Here is a 24,200-nt window from a genome sequence, read left to right as displayed (position 1 = left end):
GCCTGCTTGGCATCTCCTGCAGAAGGCTGACTGCACAGAACCCAGTCCAGCCTGCAGTCCTGCCCCTCCTAAAGGAGCCCACAAGGCCACTGAAGTCAGGCAGCCCCTCCTGGGACCAGGCCCTCCCTCCAGGCTTCTGGGGCTGCCGCCAGGCAGGCCTCGCTCTGGTCCTGCCCAGGTTGGCCTGGCAGGGCCCGTGGAGCCCGAGGGTGCATGTCCCTGGAGTAGCTGGTCCTGCCAAGCAGGGCAATGGTGTCGGGACCGAGACCTGGGGGGCCGAGCAGCCCCACTGTGAGCTCAGGGCCTGTCTTAATATACATGGGCCCGGAACTCTGTCTTCCCCCGACCCCATCAGAGTCCACAAGAGTCACCCTCCTCCCTTTATTCTCACTTTCTGGGAATTTGCAAGTCAGACCCTACATCCAGCCTGGCTTTACCACAACTCCCTGTGTGACCTTGGGTGAGTCACTTAACTTCTCTGTGCTTCAGTTTCATAGCACTTCTTCCTCAGTGTTCCTGTGAACATGGTGAGGTCATTTATGAAAGCCTAGAGCACAGCCCAGAGTAGTGCCCAATGTATGTGAGCTGTCGTGATTCGTGTTTCATGGGTCTATCTTTCTTGAAGAGGGGCCAACTGGTATTTGTAATTGTTTACTAGTCCAGATCAAAGGCCCATTGTCAAAGCTTCTTTAATCCTCTTAGAATCTCTGAATGTCTACTGCTTCTATTGTGTGACGTAGAGTCTGGCATACCATAAGTGCTCAATAAATACTTACCAGAAGAGTCAAGTCACTGAAGTCAGGCCACCCCCTCCCTCAGGCCGCCCAGCAGGTCCCGTATACCCCCTTGGAGCCCAGGCCGGTCCCTCCCCAGGTGTGAGATGTCAGCCATTCACAGAGGTGAGGAGCCCCCGGAAGCCTTTAGTCTCCTTCATTTGTGGTGGAAAACAGGCCCAGAGAGGGGACGTGACCTGTCCAACGTCTCACAGCGGACGAGAACAGAACTCAGGCCTCCAGTTCCTCCTCATTCAGCACGTATTTACTGAGTACCTGCTGCAGGTGTGGGGCTGCCTGGGCCTGGCTTCCCAGCCGTGGACACAGTGGGCGGGCCCTGCTGGGAGGGAGGCAGGAAGTGAATCAATAATCTGGGGAGTGAGCACGCGGGTGTCAGGTAGTGGTGCTCTGCGAAGAGGTGACACCCAGGGAAGGGTCGAGTGTGACAGGGCCTCTTTGGGGAGGTGACATTTCAGCTGAGATGCAGATGCCAGGAAGAAGCCGGCCATGGGAGGATGTGAAGGGAGAGCAGCCAGGAGGAGCGAGCAGAACCCCAGAGTGGAAGGAATTTGGGGTTCAGGGAAGAGCAGAAAGGAGGCCCGTGTGCAGGAGGAGATGTGGGGGACGCGGGTGGGCCAGCCAGCGAGGGTGGGACCACGTGCTTGGGTGCGATGCTGCTTTTGAAGAGAAACAGCTAGAAAGTGTTAGGGAGGTGAGTGCCAGATGCTGACTTCCATTTTAACGGGATGGTTGTGGCCTCTGGGAAGGATGGCTTATGCGGAGGGAGGAAGGAGGCAGAGCTAGAGGTGATGGAGGTGATGGCAGGGCTGGTGGGGAGCCGTGGGGCTGGGAGAAGTGGGCGGGTCTGGGGGGTGGGGGTGGATGAGGGAAAGAAAGGGATCCCAGACACACCTTAGACTTTGGCTTAAGGAACTGAAGAAATGGGGGGTGTCACTTCTGACCTGAGGGTTTTGTCAGGTGACAATCAAGGCGCTCGATTTTGGACATGTTGGGCTCAAGATACCTGCGTGACATCCAGGTAGAGATGCCAAGGAGACAGCTGGACCCCGAGTCTGTGGTTCAGGGAGCAGTTCGGGGAGAGAGAGAGGCAGAGGGAGAGGGAGAGAGAGAGGACTTCGCAGACGGCTCCCCCGACGCCCGGGCGAGGCCGGTCAATCGGCGGGGCTGGCTGGGGGTGCCCTGGAAGTCGGGGAGGAAGGGAGTTCACTGGAGAGCAGCAGGGACCCCCAGACGCAGGGGCGGGCGGGCCGGAGCCCGCTGGCGTCCCTCCCTCAGTTCAGAGCCTGTCCTGCCGACCAGCGTCAGCCTCCGACTCCGCTCCACCGCAGTCCCCCGGCGGCCTGGTTTCAGCGGTGACAGCAGTTTCTCTCAAGTCTGTTCCTCATAAAGGCTCAGCTTGAACAGTGGAAACTCTGACTTGTGTCAGATACCGAGGAGGCTTTCGTAGTTTCAAGTAGCTCGGGGTTAGATTTTAAAAGTTGAATTTCATCACATGTTTTAACTTGGGCGGGGACGGGGGGAGGCTGGAAGGGACATGATATTTTTAGCCCAAAGAAGGCTTTTTTCCCTTCCCCTCTCCCTCTCCCGGTGTTTCCCCCTCTGTCCCTGAACAGATGTTTCGTCTCAATCCTATTCAAACCTCAGAGCAGAGTGGCCATCCACCGTGTACTCGGATGAGAAGAAAAGGCCAGAAGGCTATTTGTTGGGAAGGGTTTTTCTTTTTTCTCTTTTTTTTCCTTTCCTCTTTCCCCTCAGTCACAACTGGTCCTTCAATAAAATCTACTTAGAGTAAAATGCAGCCCGGGGAGGCAGGGTTGTGGAGAAAAAGGCCCTGAGTGGCATTTCCGATCTCAGGAATGAGTAGACACCTGCTGGGGGAAACTGCCAGGAGCCACCCTAGAGAGGACTGCAGCGGGTGAATTATTGATTTGGTGATGGATGTTGTCTTTCCTGAGAAGCAGAGGCTCAGAGTGATGGATGGTTAAGTCAGGATTCTTTTGGTTCTTTTGGATACTCAACCCAAATTCGCTTAAGCTTTGGCTCATGAAATTGAAAAATCTTAGGGTAGATCTTGCCTAAAGAGGGCTGGCTGGACCCAAGAGCTCAGACCGTGTCCTCAACACATACGCACTACTCACTCGCTCCCTCTGTCTCTCCCTCCCCATCATCTCTCCCGCCGCAGCCCTTCGGTTAGTCTCTCCTGCTACCCAACTCCAGGTATCCACATGCTGTGGGCTCAGCCACTGCAGCTGCAAGAGAGCTCCTGAGGCTCAATATTCTCGCACAAGTTTGATTCTTACTTTCCTGGTCGAGGTGGATCTAGGTTTTGTGGGACTTGAAGCTTTTCCAATTTTAGGGGGTCTTCTTTAAGAAGAAGAATACACAATTGTTTTATAACTGTCAACCATATATATATATATATATATATATATATATATATATATCCCGCTAAACCTAAATAAATATATCCCCAACTCAACCTCCCTTTGGCTTGATTCCAGAAATGCCTGTGTTCACTCCAACACCACATGACACAAGGAGGGGACGTATGAGAAGTCAGAATGGAAAGAGACGGTGGTCTTAACCGACTGAGGATAAAATACCTAATATTGAAAGTGTCACAAAAACAACCAACCATGTGAACCATTGCTAGGGCCCATTCCAGCATGGGCGGGGCCTGTGCAAGTGAGGGGCCCATAGCTTCATTGGCTTCACGGTGACCTCTCCCTAGTACTGACTAGGACGGGCCCCAGTGGCCGTCAGGATGAGAGAAGCTGGGTGGGGTCTGGTGCTGGGTGTATCCCCGAGGCTGAAGTAGACTCAGCCTTCCATAAACTGCATGGATTGAGATGGGGGCGGGGGCCCCGCCAAAGGAAAGCCAGATGCTATCATCAGGAGAAGGAGAATGGTTGCAGACAGGCAGGGACAGCTGTCAACTATTGCGGTAGGACAGAGAGGAGAGAACAGTGGCCGGGTAGTCAGGAAACTGGGATTTTAGTTCTTCTGTTTCTGCACCTTTTGGGTTCAAATCCTGGTTCCGCTACTTACTGTTGTTTCGTGATGATAGTGCACCTGCATAGAGCGTGCCGGGCATTGTGTGTTGGGGCTACAGGAGGAGGAGTCAATTAAATGAATCAGGATAATAGCGGTTATTACAGGCTCACTGTGCAAGGGAAGCCTAACCCAGCCATGAGGGCATTCTTCTCAGAGATGGCGAGGCTTAAGCCGCAGACCTGCAGGATGAGCGGGAGTTGGCGAGACTGAACGAGTGTTCTTGGCAGGGATAACAGCGTGGGAGCACGGCAGGGTCAAAAAATGAAAAGCAGTTCCGTGGAGAGGCTGGGCTGAGAGACAGCCGCGGGCAGATCATTTCAGCAGGGGAAGGGCTTGATCAAGTTTGCTTTTTAAGCTTAGTTTCCTCTTTTGGAAAATACAAACAGGAACACACCCCGCATGGTGTTAGGAAGTGGACTTAATGAAATAATATATGTACACACTAACTTCACCAGTGTCCCCAGTACAGCCCACTGCAGTGTGCGCTGACAAACACATTCGTGTATCTCTAGCACCCTCGCTCCCTAAGGAGAGCCTCCTGCAGATACTGCAAGAAACCATTTGGGGTGGAATGCACATATGATATCTTTCTCTTTTCACTGGCAGCAGATTACCCGCCTAATTATATTTGGCTAGGCTAATATTAAAATTCATCTGCATTCCCTCAGCAGCTGCTGTTGGAGGGCTGGGGAGTCAGAAACATCCTGGCAAGCCACCCTGGGACTAAAATATTTGCGGGAGATAATCTGTACGTGGACAATTGAGAAAGGCCTGTGGATGTGTTAGGGCGAGCATCCAAGCTCCAGCCAGGAAGCTCTGGCTTGTGTTAAATTGTCTGCTGTATCAACAGAGAACTGGTCAGGTAACCGGGCTAAGAGAGGTGTCTGCTATGCCCTGGAGTGTTAGTCATTTCAGGCTTTTGGTGGGGCTGATTTAGTCATAACTGTGTTTCAAATTTGTCTCTTCTTCCAAAGTTTAATATCAACCAGGCCTTTCTGGATCGTGTTAAAACAAGCTGGCATTTGCCGGTATCATCCAGGGTTTGGATTTTAGCCAAATTTGGGATTCGGGAAAAGACTTGCCCCTTGTCAACCCTCCCCTCTCCCTTGCCAGTTCCCAGTCTCAGTCCCTCCAGAATTTCTGGTGTGTTTGTCGTGCGGCCTTCCTCGTGTCTCCTGGGGGATTTGGTGCAGCCTCGCACGCTGCACTGGAATATCTGCTCTGTGCGCGTATGGTCCGTGCTGTATACTGTGGGCAGCCCGCGGCCGGTAGCCAGCAGGGCCCCAGCACTCAAGCAGCTTTGCGTCCTGGCTGCATGGATGTGGCAGGCTCCTGCGGGTCAATCGGAAGATCCCAGATAGGACTGCACAGAATAAAGTGCTAGACTGAATGGGTTTAGGCAGCGCTCTGCTAGCAACAAATACCCTTGTGCAAATTAGAAGAGGGGGCCCCTCCTCGTGACACCTTTCTGCCATCTGTCAGAAAAATGTAAGCAATACACCATCCTGTGATGTCCAGCACGTGAACAGCGCCTCCTGGAGTTGTCCAGAGCACAGCCTGCGTCCCACAGCCCGCCTCCCAGTGACCCCAAATGACCCTGACCCCAAGCCCAGGGGCAGAGCCTGAGGTGCCCATCCTGCTCAGGAGGGGGGGCTGCGCGAGGGTGGGTCTGTTTTATTTGACGGTCCTTCTTCTCGTGCTGTTTGGGTGGCGCCAGCTGTCAGCGGCTCCAGCTGGGTGGGCTGTGCCACCCTGCGCCCTGGGTCACTGCTATTTGCCAGGGTAAACAGTCCCGAGAAAGTGGCATGCTTCTCCCAGCTTGGGGTCCCAAGTGAGCCGGGGATGCTTCCCACTGGGCCCGGGGTGGGGGCATGGCAATGGGAGTCTAGACCCCTGATCAGAGTTGCCACCATTCAGGTCTTTGCCCCCTCTCCCCAGTCCTCCTCAAGCACTGTCTTCTTTCTCTCTCTTCCTCCCCACCCCTCCCTCTTTTTTCTAAACTGGGGGAGGGGAGAGGGAAGAGACTGTCTTTGATCTCAGCGGAGGAAAAAAGTCTGTTCTGTTCAGGCTTTTGGCTAACACAACAAACAGTGTTTAAAATTTAACTTTGCTTAATTAATTAGTAATTCTGTTTAATGCTGTCTGATCTCCCTCCAAAAGGTATTTTGAAGCTTGAGAAGGGAACATCAAAGGGAGCCGGGTGAAGATGGTCAAGTAATGCATTTAATCTGGCAGTTGCTGGGGGTGGAGAGATGCCAGGCTGGGAGCTAATGTGGGAGAGAACCATCATCTGGTAAACACAGCCCTCCGGCTCCTCGTGGCTGGGGTGTGAGGCGGGGCAGGGAGCAGCTTCCAAAGAGAAGGAGCTCCGTACGCTGCCCCAGGCTCATCTGGGCTGAGAACTGGTGTTAAGAAAGCAGAGTTGACATTTTCTTTCTTCCATGGCTACTGTGTAGGGTTGGGCAGGTTGTGTACTGCACAAGGGTTTCCAAGTAAGCAGGTGAGCAGCACGTAAAATCCGGCCTGCACCCTACTTATCAAGTGTGTACCCTGGTGGGGGTGGAGGGCTGCATTTACCAAAGTGCAGTTCACAAACTCAGTAACGGGCCAGGAGAGTACGTATTTTAGGCTTTGTGGGCCATACAGTCTCTGTTGTGACTAAAGTCTGCCATTGTAGAGTGAAGCAGCCACAGACGATGCGTATGAGCATAACTGTGTCCCAATAAAACTTTATTTACAAATACAGGTGGTGGGCCGGGTTTGGCTCACGGGGCAGTTTGCTGACCCCTGCTCTAGGCCACCCAAACATCCTTCAGAGGCCCGTGAAGGGCTCTGCCTCCTCCTCACGCTCTCCCTTCCCTTCCTTTTTCTCCTACCTTTCCCCCTGCTTTTCTTTCTTCTTTCAAATCAGCAGTATCTCCTGTTGTTACTGCGACTTGCAACTGAAGGGTGATCAGAGTCCCCTGAGATTACGCCCCCCAAAAACCAGCTCTGGGAAGAATATCACTGGGCTGAGCAATGGAAGAGACAGAATGGGCTCGGGCCCTGGTGCCAAGCCGGTCTCGACAAAGTATCCTTCTCACTGCCGGCTGGCTGGACCTGGGCAGCCAGCAGCGAGCACCGTTCACCCCTCTCCCAGCTGCCCGTGAGCAGGGGGTCTGTTCTGCACAGGGATGGCTGGGACCGGTGGCGGTTTGACATCGTTTGGTTTCGGAGGTGGATATAGAAGCAGGGCCCCAGAGTGCCAGCCCCTGCCTCTGGCATTGGGGTCTGCGTGGCTTTCTGATCGATTATCTGCCGCCTCTCTGGCCATTGGGCAGGGGCAGTGAGAGGGTGAAAGGCCCTCTTTGTGGGGGCAAAGGGGTGCTGACTGTCCTCATGCCCAGCCCCACGCTGGGAAGGGGCCCCCTGTGGGCATCTGGGTGGTTTTCTGAGCTGAGATGGAATGAGGGACCCCCTGGTGAAGAGAGGACCATCCAGGCCACCCTGGTCTTTGGAGAAGACGTAGGAAGAGGGTGAGGGGTCGAGGGGGACGTTTTCCAGCTGCCTGGGAGAGGAGAAAGGAAGGGAGGCAGGGAGGCCCTGAGGGAGGACAGGCTGTCCGCATGCGTGTGTGGAGGAGGGTGCCCCGGAGGAGGAGCGAGCAGGGACAGAGGTTTCTTTTCTTTGGGTTTTATCAAGTGGAACTTGAAAGGCAGCATGGAACCTGAAGCTGGTGTTCTGATAGCTTCCCTTTGAACTTGAAGTTCGGCTGCGATAAGCCTGGCCTGCTTACGCCTCCAGCCAGGACCTCTGCGGAGGCAGGCAGCTGCTGTGAAGGTGGAGCTGGCTTTTGTTTTTCTTTCTTCTTTGTCTTCTTCTTCTCCCCACCCCGGGGCGGGGGGAGTGAATAGAGGATGTTGCAGGCCCTGACAGCACCGTCAGCTGGGAGCTTGGCTCATCCACATCTTTGGCAAAGCCAACATTTATTGAACACCACTGCGTGCAGGCCATGGTGCTAAGAGGCACTTTTCTCATCGCCCTCCCAGTAGCCACATGAGGGACAGACCGTCGCATCCCCATTTTACAGATGAGGAGACTGAGATCCAGAGGAGTCAGGCACCTTACCCCAGGCCGCCCAGGCCAATCAGCGGTAGAGTCGGGAGATGAGCCTAGGATGGGAGTCCAGATGTGCTTGTCCACTGGGCCGCTCCCGCCGAGCTCAGCTGCGCCCACTGCAGCTGCTGGGGGCTTGCAGAGCTGAGGGCTTCCCTTATGCTGGGAGCGGGGGGAGACCTGGCTCCCTGACTGGCGCAGACAAGCCTCTGGACCTTTTTGTCTCATTTTATCATCTTTCAAATGGGGGTGACGGAGGTACCTACTGCTTTGTGGGCTGGTGGACACGCTGCGCATCACACCCTGCTGGTCCCATGATGGTGACAGCTCTGGCCCAGCAGGACACCAGTAGATTTGGGATGGAGGAGTCAGGGTGGCCCAGGCTGTATGCTCGGCTGTGCTTGGGTCACTGCCTAATCACCCACCTGACTTCCCCGGAGCTTGGCGTCACCCTGGAGACACCTCCTGGCCATCGAGGTGCTCGCTTTGGAGAAGCAGGAAGCGCCAGATTTGGTTTTATCCACTGCGTCAGAAGTGGTCAGCAACAGGACCTTCCCCCGACAGCCACCCCAACGGGAGGATGCCTTGCCCCACCCTGGAGGTCTCCGAGGAGCCAGATCTTTTAGGTTTGTGCTCATTGGCCTCGTTCTGTGAAACCACCAGGGAGGAGCTGGGGTCTGTGGTGGTGACGGGGTCTCTGGTCAGAGCCCCTGACAGCTCTAGGGAGTTGTTGCCTTGCTGTGGGGGCACCGTGGGCTGGGCGCTCCCCGCATCCTGCTGGGTGTGCCCTGGATGAAGAGAAGGAAGGGGGCACCCAGGCATGGCTGCCCCGGCCCCCAGGCCCAGCTGAGAGGGCAGCTGAGGATGGAGGCGGGTCAGCCAGTGGCCGCCGTGGCCTTCCTGTCCCCGCCTGTCTGGACTGGGGACCGGAGCATACTTATCTTTATCTCCTGCTCCCTTGTCCTGCTCCCCACCCTGGGCTGCCGTATGTGATATGATGCTTTTGTGTCTGTTTGTATTCCAAAGGCCTCAGGTTTTAGACCAAATGTCCTGATTCCCAAAAAATTAAATGTGGAGGGGACCTCACTCCCTGACTGTTCCTACCAGTGGCCGGGCCTGTTCCTAGCCCTTTCCAGTCTTAGCTCCTTGGGTCACATAGAATCCTCTGGGGAGGGGACTGTCATGCCCATTTTACAGTTGGGGAAACTGAGACATCTAGAGAAGTCATGTGACCTGCCCTGGACCACACATGGTGGAGGGAGGCTCAGGACCCAAGCAGAGACCACCCCCTCCCAGGCTGGCTGAAAGAAACGACGCCAGGAATAGCACCAGGGGCTGCCTCGCGGAGGGGTCGTGGGTGTGAGTCAGGCTGCTTGGGTTCAAATCCCAGCCTCGCCATTTACTAGCAAAGCACTCAACCTCTCTGTGCCTCGGTTTCCCACCTGGGAAGTGGAGCCACTGGCAGTACCTGCCTCACAGGGTTGCACTGAGGACCCAGCGAGTCGATGGATGGCAGGTGTTTCGTCAGCACTGCCTCAGGCCTGGGCCTGCGTGAGGTCACCGCCACGTCTTTATGCAGGGAGGCCACCAAGGTGTGAGGGGCGCCATGGGAAGTGCTTCAGATAACTGCCGGAAAGGGCCAGGAGCGAAGCGGGAGAGCGTGGGCCCAGGCCCGACTTGGGGAGCCCCTACCATACCTTCCCCTGCTCCACTCCTAATCTGCAGTGGGTCCTAGTCTGCAGAGCTGGGGTGTGTGAGTGTCGGGGGGACGGGCCGGGGGGAGATGCAAAGCCCCCGCCTAGTTTCCTGGCCTGGTGGCCTCCTTTCTCCAGGCTCCTGACTTCCCAAGAAAGTCCACCCATGGTTGGGGCCGCTGCCCAGGCGTTTCAGCTCCCCACTTGGCCCTCCTGGGCCCCCTGAGGTTGGGCATCGGGGGAGGCCCCTTGAGTGGGAGGCGGGCTCCGTCTGCTCACCTGTGAGGCAGGACAATGGGATCACCGTCCTGGGGAGCTGAGGGATCTAAAGAGAGAGGGGCTGTGAACGTGTTCTGGAAAAGCATGGCCCGGGGAGACCCGAGGCCCCTTATCAGGCCGAGATGAAAGGGGCAGAAGGGGCCGCAGGAGTCCGGTGAGACATTTCAAGATTTGATGGAGCTTTGTAGGCTGGGCCCTCAGTCGGGATGACGGCTGCCACCCTGGGCTGCCCACCTGGCTCCTCCTGGGGGTGTTTGTGGGAAACCGTGTCCGTAGGTCACGGGCTGTCACACCCTCCCTCCCTCTGCTCCTGGAAGGCCACACAAAGGGCCGTGACTTTTGGCGGAGGGGAGGACCCCCTGGGTGAGCAGAGTCTGAATGAAAGGCATGGGTGAGCTCGTTCCTGTAGATCCCATTTTGCGTGTGCGTGTGTGTGTGTGAACGTGCATGTGCACGTGCTGGTGCACACACATGCCCTTCACCATGTCAGCTGAGCTCAATTCCTGTCCCCACTCCTAACCACCCACCGATGTGCTCTATGCTGGGCCTGGGCGGGCGGCGTCTTCTAGGAGGCCAAAATGACAGCACAGAAGGCAGCGAGACTCTGCAGAAAGCGGCCGTGGTCCACGCGCTCCCTCTCGGGCCTCCAGGAGCACCCCTCTGCCCTCATCCACCCGACACTGCCCTGGGGGCCGCAGCCTGCTTCTCTGGGCTGCCGAGGCAGAGCAGAGGACGGAGGCCTGAGAGGCCCACTAGGGTAACCTGAGTGGCCAGCATGGACACCCCCTGGGAAGGGCTCTGCCTGGACATTCCCAGAGGCTGGAGAGCAGAGCAATTTTGACTCCAGCAAACGGGCAGGGCAGGAAGGGGCCCCAGTGCCCTGGCGGTGGTCCTCCACACAGGTCCAGACAAAGCCACAGCGAGTGCGATGGCCCCGCAGCCCGGGGACTGGGCGTGGGGAGGCCCGGAACTCTCCTCCTCATGCTGCCTCACTTGCCTCCCCGCAGTGGCCCTGCCGCCCGAGAAGACGGACGGGCTGGCCAGCGGAGATGAGAAGAGGATGGAGAAGTCGAGCGAATCTTGCCCGGGCTCCAAGAAGCAGCTGAAATTTGAAGTAAGTTTCATTTCCTGGCGCCGGGCCCTGGAGAGGAGAGTTTCTCTTCTCGGTGGTGGTTTTCAAGGGCGGGAACTGAGGCCCATCCGGGTGGGAAGGCCCCTCACCTCCTGCCCCAGCTGGGGCCGCCTCGGCTCAGCACGAGCCCTGAGGACCCCTGCTGCCTGCCCCCATCAGCCCCGGCCCCCAGCCTCTCAACGTGGGGTGGTGGCCAGAGGGTCCCACGGGGCTGTGGCCGGTAGTCTGGGGGAGGGATGTGAGAGTGGACAGGGGAGACCTCGCTCTGGCCCTGGCGCTGCTGTTACTGTACCCGGTGACCACTTCCTCTCTGGGCCTCAGTTTCCTGGTGGGTGAAATAAACCTTTTCTCCAGCTCCCGAGGCTGTTCTGGGGAACGTGTGGGGGCTCTCGGGTGGGTGGACAGCCAGGAGGCAGGAGGCCTTGGGCGAGTCCCTGACTCTGTCTGAGACTCAGTTTCCCCACACGGTTAACAACAAAAGGGACGTGACCTCCCAGGACTCACTGTCCATCCCGCCCCACCCCTGAACAGTGTATTAAGCTCCTTCTGTGCACTGAGCACAGTGCACAGTGCTCTCTTGCTGAGAGCGAGACCCAGACCTGCCCGCCAGAGCTTGCCGGCTCCTCTCCACTCTCCTTTTCCCTCCCACCCTCCTCCCCTGTCTTCCTTCATGAGACCATTGGGGTGCAGCTCTGGGGCCACAGGCCGGGGTTCATATCCCAGCCATGCCGCCGCCTCACTTTCCTCCCCTGTGCAGTGGGGACAGTAACAACATCTATCTCATCGGGATGGTGTAACATGATGAGTTGATGCATGTGAAGTGCATACGGGGGTGTCCAGGACCGAGTAAGCGCTTTCCTTCTTCCTTCCAACCAATGTTGATTGATACCTGCTCATTACCACGGGACCCAGCAGTGACCTGGGGGTGGTTCCTGCCCTCACAGAGCACAGTGTGGTGAGGGGGACAGATGAGTGACCCGGACCCAGAAACTGCACAGTTGGTGATGTGACGGGGATCTGGGAGCATGGGAGTGGGGGCGGTCACCTAAGTCAGGCCGGAGGGGTGTGAATGATGGACACTTTGGCAATTCCAGACTCTCTGTGTGGGGAGGGCGAGTGTCTGAGTTGGCCTCTGAGTGGAGGAGGAAGAGTTGGGAGAGGAGACACATGGGGGCACCTTTGGGATAAGGAGGGCACTTCAGGCCGAGGGAACAGCAGGAGCAAAGTGCCCACATGTTATGTGAGAATAACAGGCTGCATTGTGTGGCTGGCACGTGGAGGGTGGGGAGTGGGGGGAGGTGACACTGGAAAGGGAGTAAGACGGGTCACAAAGGGCCCTCAGTGCAGGAGCTGAGGGGCAGGCAGCGTCCAGTTGAGGATCGGAGTTGCTGGCTTCTTCCTGAGTGCACCCGGGTCCCTGCAGGTCGTCTCGGGATGCTTGGCAAAGCCGAGGCCCGAGCCCAGCGGCAGAGGGAAGGCCCAGACTGGATGGCTCACTTCCCTGGAAGCCGGAGTGGGTCTGTTTCTGGAAGGGGGCCGGCTCACTGCCTGGGACTCCTCCATGGCCCATGAGGAGGACTCACCTGAGGGGTCCTGGTGGGGGGCAAGAAGACGCGCGTGATAGGGGTGGGGGAGGTGGGGAGAGTTTCTGAACTTCAAACCCCAGCTGTCTGTGGAGCCGAGCAGAGGGGCCGGGAAGAGCGAGTCAGGTGAACACGGTGGGGTGGGGGTGTGTTTGTGTGTGCAGGAGCGTGTGTGCAGATGTGTGTACGGGGCGAGTGCTGTGCCACATGAAACGGTGCCTCGGAGAGCAGAGTGGGCACTTGGCAGGCACCAACGGGCATGTCACAACCGAAGGAAGGCTGACTTTGAACTCAGCGTGGGCCGCCCGAGAGCTGCGGGCAGGAACTGGCTTGGAGCTGCAGAAGCCGGGCCAGGGTTGCCGTGCTCGGGCACACGCCCGCCGGCGCTCAGAGGCCAGGTTCCATCTTCTCTCGGGGCCTAAGCCTGTCCTCATGCCGGGCAAGCCGGGGTGCAGGGAAAGGAGAGGTGGGCCGAGGCAAGATGTGGAACAGAATGGTCTGGGAGCATCTTTGCTTGCTTTCATAGAATCTCGTGCATCTTAATGGCCCTTTGTGGAGTCTCTTTCCCCAAATGGCCATCCTTTCTAGAACTCTCTGTCTGGTGTTTGGCTGGCCCCTGCATACGTAACGCTGGTGACTTAGCTCACACTTCCCAGAGTCCCTGTGGTTGGACACCTCGGGTTGTGTGAGCCATGGTAATGAAGTCATTGTTCTGTTAATCATGACAGCAAAGACAGTAGCAGCTACTGCCATTGATCAGACTTTTCTCTGCCCAGCGGTTTCCGTACTTGTTTCCAATTCCTCCAGAGCAGACCCCGGGACAAGGACTTGGGAGGTGATGCTGGGAGCAGGGAAGGAGGGAAGCCAATAACAGGTTAAAGAGGGGATCACCACCAGGGCAGCTGGGCCTCAGTCTCCTGGGGACCCTCCAAGAGCCATGCAGAGCACGCTCAGGTTTGTCCCTATGGGGGCCAGGAGGCTGGGGTCTTATCTAGCGGCTTGGCCCCTCCCTTGGTCAGGTCTGGCCTGGGCATTCAGTCCCCGGCTCCTCAGGGCTGCCCTCGGAGCAGGAGGTCAGGATCTGTCCACCACAGCCACGGGGGAATGCCGAGGTGGGCCGGATGGACATGGGGTAGGCCAGTTAATGCTGCCAACAACACAATGAGGTGGATGCTGTCGTTTTCCATAATTTACATGAGGGGAAACTGAGGCACAGAAAAGACACACCCGGGGTCATGCAGCTGTGGAGGGCCATGCAGGGGCTGGCACCTGGGGCTGACTCTGGCTCTTACTGGTTACCCTTACCTGCCTCCAGGTCAGGTGCCACCCTGGGGGTCCCCCCACAGCTTCCCAAGTTACTGTTCCCTGTGTCTTCCAGGAGCTTCTAGCCCTTGGTCCAAGTTCAGTCTTCCTGAGGCCTCAGACCCCTCCCCCTTGTGTTTCCTTTGCCTTTGAAGACCCAGGAACTGTCTGGCACCCCTGCAGGCATCTCTCCCCAGGCCAAACCTCCCCTCCCCTCCCCTGCCCTCCCCTGCCCTCCCCTCCCCTCCCCTCCCCTGCCTGGCCTGCCCTCTCTCCCTGGCCCATCATGTCTTGTTCCTTGTGCTCTTCCTTACGCAGGGTCTGGGGAGGGCAGCCCCGTGACCTGGCCTCTGGGTGTCACAGCCACTGGGTGACCAGCCACGCCCATGTGTTGTCTGTTTGTGTCCAGGAGCTACAGTGTGACGTGTCTGTGGAGGAGGACAGCCGGCAGGAGTGGACCTTCACCCTGTATGACTTTGACAACAATGGCAAGGTCACCCGAGAGGTGAGTGTGTCTGCCTGGCCTCCGGCCGCTGGCCACGCCCTCGGGCACAGGAACATTCATCGTGAGACTGGCCACGGCTACCCCATCCCCTTCTCCTGAAGTGGGTCCTGCTCCTAAGGGCAGGGTGACAGGCAGCCATGGGGAGGGAGGGTGGAGCAAGGCTGTTGGGGCTTCAGGGAGACCTGCAGGGGCTCCCAGAGCTGCTGGTGAGTGGGCAGAGGTGACAGAGAGGAAGGGGCAGGAGGCAGGCGCAGAGCCCCGAGGCCTCCCCGGAGGAGGGCTCTCTGTGGTCTCGGAGCTCTGGGGCGAGGCTGGGACCACCCAAGGCTCCTTCCCACCTCAGCCAGTCTGCCCCGGCTGGGTGGGCACACGAAGGCCAGGCAGTGGCTCCCTCCACTGCTACAGGAATGAGCACCCCAGCCCTCAGGGCGCGGCCAGCCGCTCTGTCCATGGCCTCGTCATGGCCTGCTCTTCCTCGCCCTGCCCTCAGCCCTCCTCCCACGTCTCTCCTCCCTGTGTTCCCCACTCCCTCTCTTCATATTGAGCACCTGCTGTGTGCATCCACTATGTACTAGGGGCGAGGACACCAGGGAACAGCACAGACACAGTCTCCAACCGTTTTGCCATGAGTTTGTGATGCTTTCAGTGGCCAATTCTGGGTCATGTGCTCATTCTGGAGCTGAGGGAAGTTATTTGATACAGGAGCCACATGGACTGAAAGTGGGCAAGGGGATAGATTTGGCTCACAAAATAAAATCAAGGTACAGTCATTAGGGGAAGGGGGTGGGTTCTGCACAGGCAAAGCCCCAGAGGAGCCTGGTGCTTGGGAAGCGGTGGAGACCCTTCCTGGTTTGGGACCCCACAGAGATGGGGGCTGGCTTAAGTGACCCCCCAAGTCCCCTCCAGCTGTGATGCTTTGTGGGAGGGGTTACTGTTTTTCCAGAGCGAGGAGCCGCTCTTCCTCCCCAGCCTGTTGGGAATGGCAGCTGGGGTGTCATTGTCTTCAGAGAGAAACATGTCACAGACTTGAAACCTGAGTCACTGAGCTGGATTGGGGTGGCCCGGCTGTTTGGGAAGGCCGCGCGGGGGACAGCCAGGCTGGGCTTCTCAGGGGTGTGGGGGCATTGCCCTCTCTTCTGACACGTGCAGCGGCCAAGACGCCGCCGCCTCTGGGAGCTGCAGTCTCCCTTCTTGCTGGTGCAGAACGTGCTGAGGAGCCTCATAGAAGGGTTTGCCCCCCACCTTGGAGGTCTCGTGGAAGCCTGCCAGCAGGCACTGCTTTCTGATTCTGCATCCGCCCTCCTTTACCCCTTGGCCACGAGAGAACCCACAAGGAAGTGAGGGTGCCCTAGCCCACCCTGCAGAAAGCCTTCCCTGGATCGTGTCTTCCTCCTGCCCAGGAGCGGGAAAGTTGGCTTCCAGTCGAGGGAGGACCCAGCCTGGTGTTTCCCCTGGTCTATTTTTAGCCCCAAAGCCACTCCTCAAATCTGGCTATAAATACTGCTCCCCTCCACGCTCTCTGGCCGTCGGCATGCATGTTCCTGTGTGCTAGGGCGGGTGGGCCCCCAGCTCACTGCAGCCGCAGCCCAGAGCTGGTGTCTGGGCCGATCTCCCAACCCAGGAGGAAGTACCTGTTCGTCTTCAGGCATTCATTCGTGCAGCGTGCATTCACTAGCACCTCGTCCTGTGTGCCAGTGTGCAACCCTGTACTGGACTGATTTTCCAGCTGGCATTGCCAAAGCACGCTTGTTCCTGCCCTGAACCAGCCGGGACCTGCTGGGACCACACACCAGGGCCCCAGGCTGGTGTATGTGTATGATGCTTGGTGGGCGATGTTGGCAGACCTCACCTTCCTCATCCATAAAATGGAGATAATGACGTGCCCTTCATGGGCCTCCTAAGATGGTGGGAGAGAGTGCACACGTGGCTGTGCAGAGCCGCTCAAGAGAAGGGGAGGAAGGGAGAAAAGGAGACATCTGTGGGCCTCGCCGGAAGAGCCAGGATTGCTGAGCGAGCCAGCAAGTGAGTGGCTGGAGCCTGGGTCTCAAACTGGCGGCCCCCACAATCCCAATCTAGCCCCCAGATGTTCGGGCCCAGCCCCCTAGAGGGTTTTGTTAAAAACTAAGTTATCACAGGCAACAAAAGTAAAAGTAGATAAATGGGAGTACGTCAAAGTGAAAAACTTCTGCGCATGAAAGGCCACAGTCAACAGGGTGAAAGACAGCTTGCGGAATAGGAGAAAATATCTGCAAATCATCTATCTGATAAGAGATTGAGATTGAGAATATGCAAAGAACTCCTACAACTCAACAACAAGAAACCAAACAACTCAATTAAAAAATGGGCAAAGGATTTAAATAGATATTTCTCCAAAGAAGACATACAAATAGACAATGAGCACATGAAGAGATGTTCAACATCACTAATCATTAGAAAAATGCAAATAAGAACCACGATGAGATTCCACCTTACACCCATTAAGATGGCTACTATAAAAACAAAACAGAAAGAAAATAACAAGTGTTGATGAGGATGTGGCGAAATTGGAACCCTTGTGTTCTGTTGGTGGGAATGCACAATGGTGCAGCTGCTGTGGAAAACAGTATGGTGGTTCCTCAAAAAATCAAACAGAATTACCACATGACCCAGCAATTCCACTTCTGGGTGTATACCCTAAAGAATTGAAAGCAGGGTCTCCAAGAGATACTTGTACACCCATGTTCATGGCAGCATTATTCAAACAGCTAAAAGGTAGAAGCAACCTAGTGTCCATCGATGAATGGACACTAGGTTGATGAATAAAATATGGTATATCTCTACAGTGGAATATTATTCAGCCTTAAAAAGGAAGGAAATTCTGACACGTGACAATATGGATGAACCGTGAGGACATTATGCTAAGTGAAATAAGCCAGTCACGAAAAGACAAATACTGTATGATTCCACTTGTATGAGGTTCCTAGAGTAGTCAAATTCATAGGGACAGAAAATAGAATGGTGCTTGCCAGGGGCTGGGGGGAGAGAGGAATAGTATTGAAAAAAATTAATGTAGTTGCCAGTATCAAAGATTCTGAAGATTTAAAGAGATTCTGGATCTCTGGCTTCTCTGGGATGACTCTCAGCCCACGTTGCCACAGGGAAGTCAGCTGAGCTGTGTGGCCACCACCTCCTGTGGGTGGGGCCAGTGCCCCAGTTGGCCCCACCATTCCCAGTCACCCATCCACATACCTGCCTGGCCACGGCAGTGCTCAGTGTCACCTCTAAGAGCTATGGGTGGGGATCAAGGGATGGCTGAGTCCATCCGTGTTCATGAAGAGTTGCTGGGCAGATAATTGGCCATCTATGGACCTGACCTATAGAGAACAAATACCTTTTCCAGAGGTTTCCAACGTCATTTAAAGCAGGAAGCCTTCCCTCAGACAAACGACCTTAGCAGATGCCGGGAGACCCGGTCACCCCTCTATCCCCCAGTTAGAAGTCTTTGAGACGCCTCAGGGAGCACGGATTGGACACCACTGTTCTGGTTGAGGGGTAACTGAGGCCGGAGAGAAGATGAGATTTGGTCAGGTTCTCACAGAATGGTTTATCTTTAGGGACACATCTACTTCTGCACTTTTCATTCAGAAGGTGCTCATCAGACCTGAAGCAGATGCTGTGGCTGCCCCACCCCCAATACCCCCTGCCCACCTCGGAGTTTGCCTGTGTCTCTGGGGGACAGTGCCCACCGTAAGGGCTTTCTCTGGTGCTGGGAGCTGGTGCAGCCTTGCGGGACAGCCCAGAAGTCTGGGGGATGTAGGGACTCTGGGGGCAGCTCTCAACCAGCGAGGGATGAGAGCTCCCTGAGGCGGGGTCCACACAGTCCCTCCGAGGGCCCCAGTATGCCTGAGCCTGGTTGCCTGCGGCCGTGCCGGGACTTCCAGGTCATTCGCTCTCCCTGCTTCCTCACTCCTACATCCTCAGATTCCCTTCCAAATGGACCTCTTACATCCTAGTTTTGGCCTTAGGCTCAGCTCTGGGGGGACCAGAGGGGTTTCACCGGGCCCTCTGATACCCGTGTTTTAAGTGCACATGTGTGGGTTTCTGCTTCCCTCCCCATCCAGGACATCACCAGCCTGCTGCACACCATCTACGAGGTGGTCGATTCCTCCGTCAACCACTCCCCTGCGTCGAGCAGGACGCTGCGGGTGAAGCTCACCGTGGCCCCCGATGGCAGCCAGGGCAAGAAGAGCGTCCTCCTCAGTCACCCTGGTGAGGGGCTGGAGGGCATCCCAGGGGCCGGTCCTCCCCCAGCTCTCAGGAGGGATCGAATCCCCACCTGGGAGGAGTGGAGGGCAGTCCTGGGGGCTTTCTCCGGGAGCTACTCTGTGGACAGGTGGGACTGGAGCGGGTCCTTGAAGGAGTAGGGTTTGGGTGGGGAGGGGGTTCCAGATGGAAGGCCCTGCATAAGCAAAGCACTGGAGGTGGGCGTGGGCTCCAGCAAAGGCTTGTGTCGTGATGGGGGTGGAGAGGCACAGGGCCTTGAGGGCCAGCTAAGTAGCCTGGGGGAGGGGGTGAGCCTGGGGGAGGGGGTGAGCCTGGGGGAGGGGGTGAGCCTGGGGGAGGAGGTAAACCGCACAGGGAGCTGTGAGACCCGTCTCTCTAGTCCTGGCTCTGTGAACCCTCACACAGAGCCATCGTGAAGCTGCTCTGGGCCAGCTTTCCAGCGCTGCATGCCAGGCAGCTTGGAAAACCTGGGCAGGGCAAAGCTGGAAAACCAGGAGGCTGGCGGGCACAGGAGCAGGCTGCTCATGGGGCTGTTTCTCGGGCGGGACTCAGACCTACAGAGCAGCAGGCCCAGAGCGGAGACCAAGCCCGCCGAGGAGCTGCGAAGCTGGGAAAAGAAGCGGCGCGCCCCCCTCAGGTAGGGTGGGCACGGGCGGCGGCAGCGGCCCAGCGCAGCTGAGCACGTCTTGAGCACCAGCTGTCTACCCGCATCTGAGGGACTCTGAGCAGGAGGTTCCAGTCCTCAGTCTCTTCAGGGGGACCGGCTCACAAATCAAACTCAGTTTTTAAAAATGGTTAAATGTAGGTCCACTTGCTTCTTCCGAAACGCTTTGGGCCAGATTGCTTTGGAGTTCAGCATTTGTGGAGTTGGGGAAGGTGCTTGGTGTATTTCTCATGCATTATATCTGGGATCTGTCAGCCCCTCAGGATTTAGCACGTTGGTATTTCTGCAGGGAGACGGGTGCCTGTTCACACACACGGCATGAAGACTCGAGCGACCGTCACGTCCTTTTAGGGCAGGACTGCCACATGGGTTATGAAAAATCTTTGTTTTCAGGCTTTGTGGATTTCCAAATTGTGGATAAACGATTATAAGGCTGCAATTACCTTTCACCTGTTGTTATTTCTTTAAATGCAAGGAAGGAAGGGAGGGAAGGACGAAAAGAGAGAGACTGTTTAAAGACAAGCATTGAGCAAACAGCAACATGCAATGACAGTAACGTAGGAGGCGTGAGGATATGGTAACCTATCGTGAGAATGGAAAGGAAGTGACGGGTGTTGGAGAAGCACTAGCTATGGGGGAAGAGAGAGGGCTAAGAACCAGGGGCCCCCAGGCTGGCTGCAGATGTGGGGCTGTGCTGGGGTGAGTGGGGAGGCAGGGAGGTCAGGGGGCAGCTCACAGAGGCCCTTGAAGGGGAGGGGCAGGGAGCCCAGAATCCTGCAGGGGGAGAACGGTGGCCTCTGGCAGAGCCTCTCTCCCCGCCCCCTCCGCACACACACTGGGAAGGCCCACTCCGGCCGTTGGGCAGGTTATGCAGTCTGCCAGCCTCAACTCCAGTGGTCTGGGGGCTTCTGCTGCCTGCAGCCCCCAGGGAACCAGGGTTCGAAGGCTGGCTTTGGGGCATCCTTAAGTTCTGACCAGTAATCCCTTTCCTTGGCTGTGGCCTATCCAGTCCTCCGGGAGACCCAGGGCAGCCGGCAGGGGTCTGTGTCTCATCAGCAGGGGAGGAAATGGAGGCACAGAATGCCGAGATGGCCACTCTCTCCCCACCCCCTTCCCAAGACCCCGAAGGGTCCAGAAGGATTTGTCCTGGTGTCTTCCCAGGAGCCCATGCCCACCCGCTCACTTGCCTTCCCGCCCCAGGTTCCAGGGCGACAGCCATCTGGAGCAACCTGGCTGCTACCACCACTGCGTGGATGAGAACATCGAGAGGAGAAACCACTACTTAGATCTCGCCGGGATAGAAAACTACACGTCCCAGTTTGGGCCCGGTAAGGCGCCTTGTGCCCCTGTGAACGGGGAGAGCAGGGCGTGGCTGGTGGGCAGGTGGTGGTCGCTGTTCCCCGGGGGATGGGGGAAGGTGGAGCTTTTATTAGACAGGTTAAAGATATTATTGGAGGAGATGACATTTAAAACATTTTAAAAATTAAAGTAATATGTACACAAAGTTGAACCAAATCAAATAGCATCTGAGGGCTTATATTACAATGGAAAACAACAGGTCCTTGCTGCACCCCAACCCACCCCCGCCCTGCCCCCTGTCTGGCCATTTCTTCCGATGAGGACCCCCGCTTTGCTAAGCAAAACGCTGCTCTGTCTTGATGAGCTCTTGACATCTTAGCTCTTGCTAAGGTAAATGAAGACGTAACCCACTGAATTTCGCTCCCCAACTCCCTTCTCCCCTTCCTCCTCCTGTGTTAATTCCTCTGTGGGTTCCCTCCATGGGTGAAGGAACATGCCTATAGATTTCCTTCGTGCCCAGTGACCTCAGCCAGTTATCAATGTCTCTGGCTCTCTCTTTCGCTTCTCTCTCGAAAGAGAATTCATTTTTTTACGACCTAACAGAGAAACAGTTCTTCTCACTTAGCAGATGGCCAAGTTCCATTCCGGAGAGGTTTCCTGCAAGGCAGTGAGGAGCAGTCAGGGGGAGTGCCAGTGAGGAACAGCTGGTGTTTATCAGTCTTGGAGAACTGGGGGCGGGGGTGATTTCTGGGGCACGGGGCACACCAGCACACAGTAGGTGCTCATTAAATTCTGTTGCATTTTGTTCCTAGGCTCCCCATCAGTGGCCCAGAAGTCAGAACTGCCCTCCCGCATCTCCAACCCCACTCGATCTCGCTCCCATGAGCCGGAAGTCCTCCATGTCCCCCACCACAAGCCCCATGGTGTGGACCCTGGCTCCTTCCACTTCCTTGACACCCCGTTCGCCAAGGTCTCGGAGGTCCAGCAGCGGCTCCGGGGCACCCAGGACGGGAGCAAGCACTTTGTGAGGTCCCCCAAGGCCCAGGGCAAGAGTGTGGGTGTGGGCCACATGGCCAGAGGGGCAAGAAGCAAACCCCCTCTGGGACCCACCATCCCTGCGGTGTCCCCGTCTGCCCACCTGGCTGCCAGCCCGGCCCTCCTCCCCACTCTGGCACCCCTCGGGCACAAGAAGCCCAAGCACCGAGCCAAGGAGAGCCAGCAGGGGTGCCGGGGCCTGCAGGCGCCGCTGGCCCCAGGTGGCGCTGTCATGGGGCGGGACCATGTGAGGGAGCTGCCCACCGTGGTGGTGTATGAGAGCCAGGCCGGCCAGGCGGTCCAGAGACACGAGCATCACCATCATCACGAACACCACCACCATTACCACCACTTCTACCAGACATAGAGCCCCTCCCCAGAGCCCGGCCCACCATATGAAGGACCCCCTCCCCCCACGCCCCCAAGGCATTATTATTCTATTAATTATTGTTATTATGACGATTATTGTTATTAATAATTATTGTTACTCCACTAATATTCAGCTAGCCTCCATGTAGAAGATATATGGAAACACAGAAGTAAACTTTTATTTATATGTTGTGGGGACTGCATAACTTACCCAAGAAATGACTCTGGGTGTGGAAGTGGCCTCTAAGTGGCAGAAGCTCCCTTGGGCTCTGGAGCTGCAGTGTCCATGAAGGAGGGCCCACACCCTTCCCAGCCCTGGGGAGCCCTCCGCCAGAACTCTGCCCACCCCCGTCTCTTCCGGGAGAACACCCTCACCTGGCCCAGCTTCCAGAGACCCTCGAAACCTCCGAGAAGACAAACAGCTGCTACCTCTTAGTATTATTCTGATTTTATCTTGCCCTTAACTGGTTGTAACGCGCTACAAGGCATTTCAGCGGACTACAGGCGCACGACCTCCCCAGCTGTTGTATTTTTGTGTTCCAACCTAGAAACCTGAGCTATCCTTTCTGGAGTTATCATTCACGCCTTTCCAGTGGGATCATGCCCTTGCCCAAAACCAGCCCCATCTTTCTGCCATGTACAACACGAAAATACACTTCTCCTCCTTCCCTCCTTCTCCTCTCTTCTTTAGAAAGACACACACACATATATTTAAAGACTGCCTCTGAAGCCAGGCTTCCCATTTTGGAAACCTCTGGAGAGGGAACCAACCACATGAACAAGCATGGTTTTCCAAGATCGGGCAATTGTGTGTTGTCGGTTGTGACCGAAGATGTGGAAACCTCGTGTTCTACCGTTGGCAAATATATACGTAGCTACGTACCTACATGGTTCTCCAGCGGAGCTCTCTGTATCGATAGGTAGATGCAATCTGTCCATTTCTATGTATCTTTCTATAAATATACACTCTCAGGTACCTTCTCTGGTGTACAGAAATCGGTGGTTTGCTTCCCCAGACACTTCCTGAGCCCAGGCGTGACCCCGCGTGCCTCCCGTTGGGGCCGCTGCCCATCAGGTGCTGGCAGCCACTTGCTTCTCATCAGGGCCCTTTCTCGGGGTTTGGGATCTGACAGATTTTGGAGAGGCCGGCTGGAGTACAGAAGCTTGAAGGGAAATGGGGACAGTGGCCAGAGTGGGGACCCCAGAGCAGTGTCCTCTGCAGAACAGGATCTTGTCTGATGAGGACCTGGGGAGACCAGGAAAAGGACCATCAGCCATTCGGGGACCCCGTGAAAAACAGATGACCCGCACACTGGGTAATTTGAGGAGAGCTTAAAAAGGGAATATTTACAAAGTGTGGGCAAAGCCTCCTGAAAGAGTGCAGAATTCTGGGCCAGCACTGTGGGTGCCACTCCCATCCCTGGGGTGGACGGGGTAGGGGGACCCATCAGCAGGCAGAGGGGTGGGGGTGGCGAGGGCACCTGAAGGAGCCCTGACCTTTGCGTCAGGGACGCAGCCAGCCTTGGGGACCCTACAGGGAAATCAACGTCCTGGCCTCACTCCCTGCCCACCCTGCATCCCGCTGAGGCCGCGTTGGCTGAAGCCCCCGGGAGCCAGAGGGCAAGGGAGCTGGTGATGAAGGTCACACATCCTTCTTCCAGGGCAGAGAGGAGAGTGGAGGTGAATCTGGAGGGACACAAGAAGAAAAAGGGACGCCAGCTGCCTGCCTTTCTGCTGCTCGGTCTCCCAGCTGGCATCCCCTTTTCCACGGCCTGTGGTTTTGGTTGAATGCTGTTGGTGAGGACTTATTTTCGAAGATAGTGGACTTAGTTGTTGTCACCATATTATTAATTTTACTAGTTACCAGTGTGCCTGGGATTGGATTAGTACAGTTAATCCTTACATTTGAGGATTATGAGTGGCCAGTGGAAGCTCAGGGAGCGCATCAGGCTCGGAGAGGTTAAGTAACTCTCTTGAGACCACACAGCAGGTGGCAGGGGTGGGATTCTCGTCTTCGTCTTCCCCATAACCCCTCACCATCAGGTTTGGGCTTCCCTAGTTTTGGGCTATAGGCTTCTGTCAGTCAGGATCTGATGCAAACTGATGGAATGTAACCAACCCAGGGAAGGCAG

General features: G+C 56.4%; 1 protein-coding gene across 2 annotated transcripts in view; it reads left to right on the top strand.

Moving 5' to 3' along the window:
• Positions 1 to 23,049, top strand: part of NKD1 (NKD inhibitor of Wnt signaling pathway 1) — an 84,670-nt gene extending 61,621 nt beyond the window's left edge. Inside the window, exons 5-11 of one of the 2 annotated variants that reach the window (XM_087420277.1) lie at positions 8,384 to 8,569; positions 10,924 to 11,030; positions 14,343 to 14,438; positions 18,539 to 18,686; positions 19,254 to 19,338; positions 20,566 to 20,693; positions 21,477 to 23,049. In XM_087420277.1, coding sequence (XP_087276403.1) covers positions 8,384 to 8,569; positions 10,924 to 11,030; positions 14,343 to 14,438; positions 18,539 to 18,686; positions 19,254 to 19,338; positions 20,566 to 20,693; positions 21,477 to 22,066 — 1,340 coding nt within the window. In that variant the 3' untranslated portion in view covers positions 22,067 to 23,049. The remainder of the gene's footprint in view (positions 1 to 8,383; positions 8,570 to 10,923; positions 11,031 to 14,342; positions 14,439 to 18,538; positions 18,687 to 19,253; positions 19,339 to 20,565; positions 20,694 to 21,476) is intronic. The other variant, XM_087420278.1, reaches the window with a different exon arrangement.
• The last annotated feature ends 1,151 nt before the right edge of the window (positions 23,050 to 24,200 follow it).

The sequence above is a fragment of the Ceratotherium simum genome, chromosome 30 (genome assembly GCF_057802395.1).
Source record: "Ceratotherium simum simum isolate JZ-2026a chromosome 30, ASM5780239v1, whole genome shotgun sequence".
NCBI classification, from domain to species: domain Eukaryota; kingdom Metazoa; phylum Chordata; class Mammalia; order Perissodactyla; family Rhinocerotidae; genus Ceratotherium; species Ceratotherium simum.
Note: the sequence above shows the minus strand (reverse complement) of the source record. Positions and strands in the feature narration are given on the sequence as shown.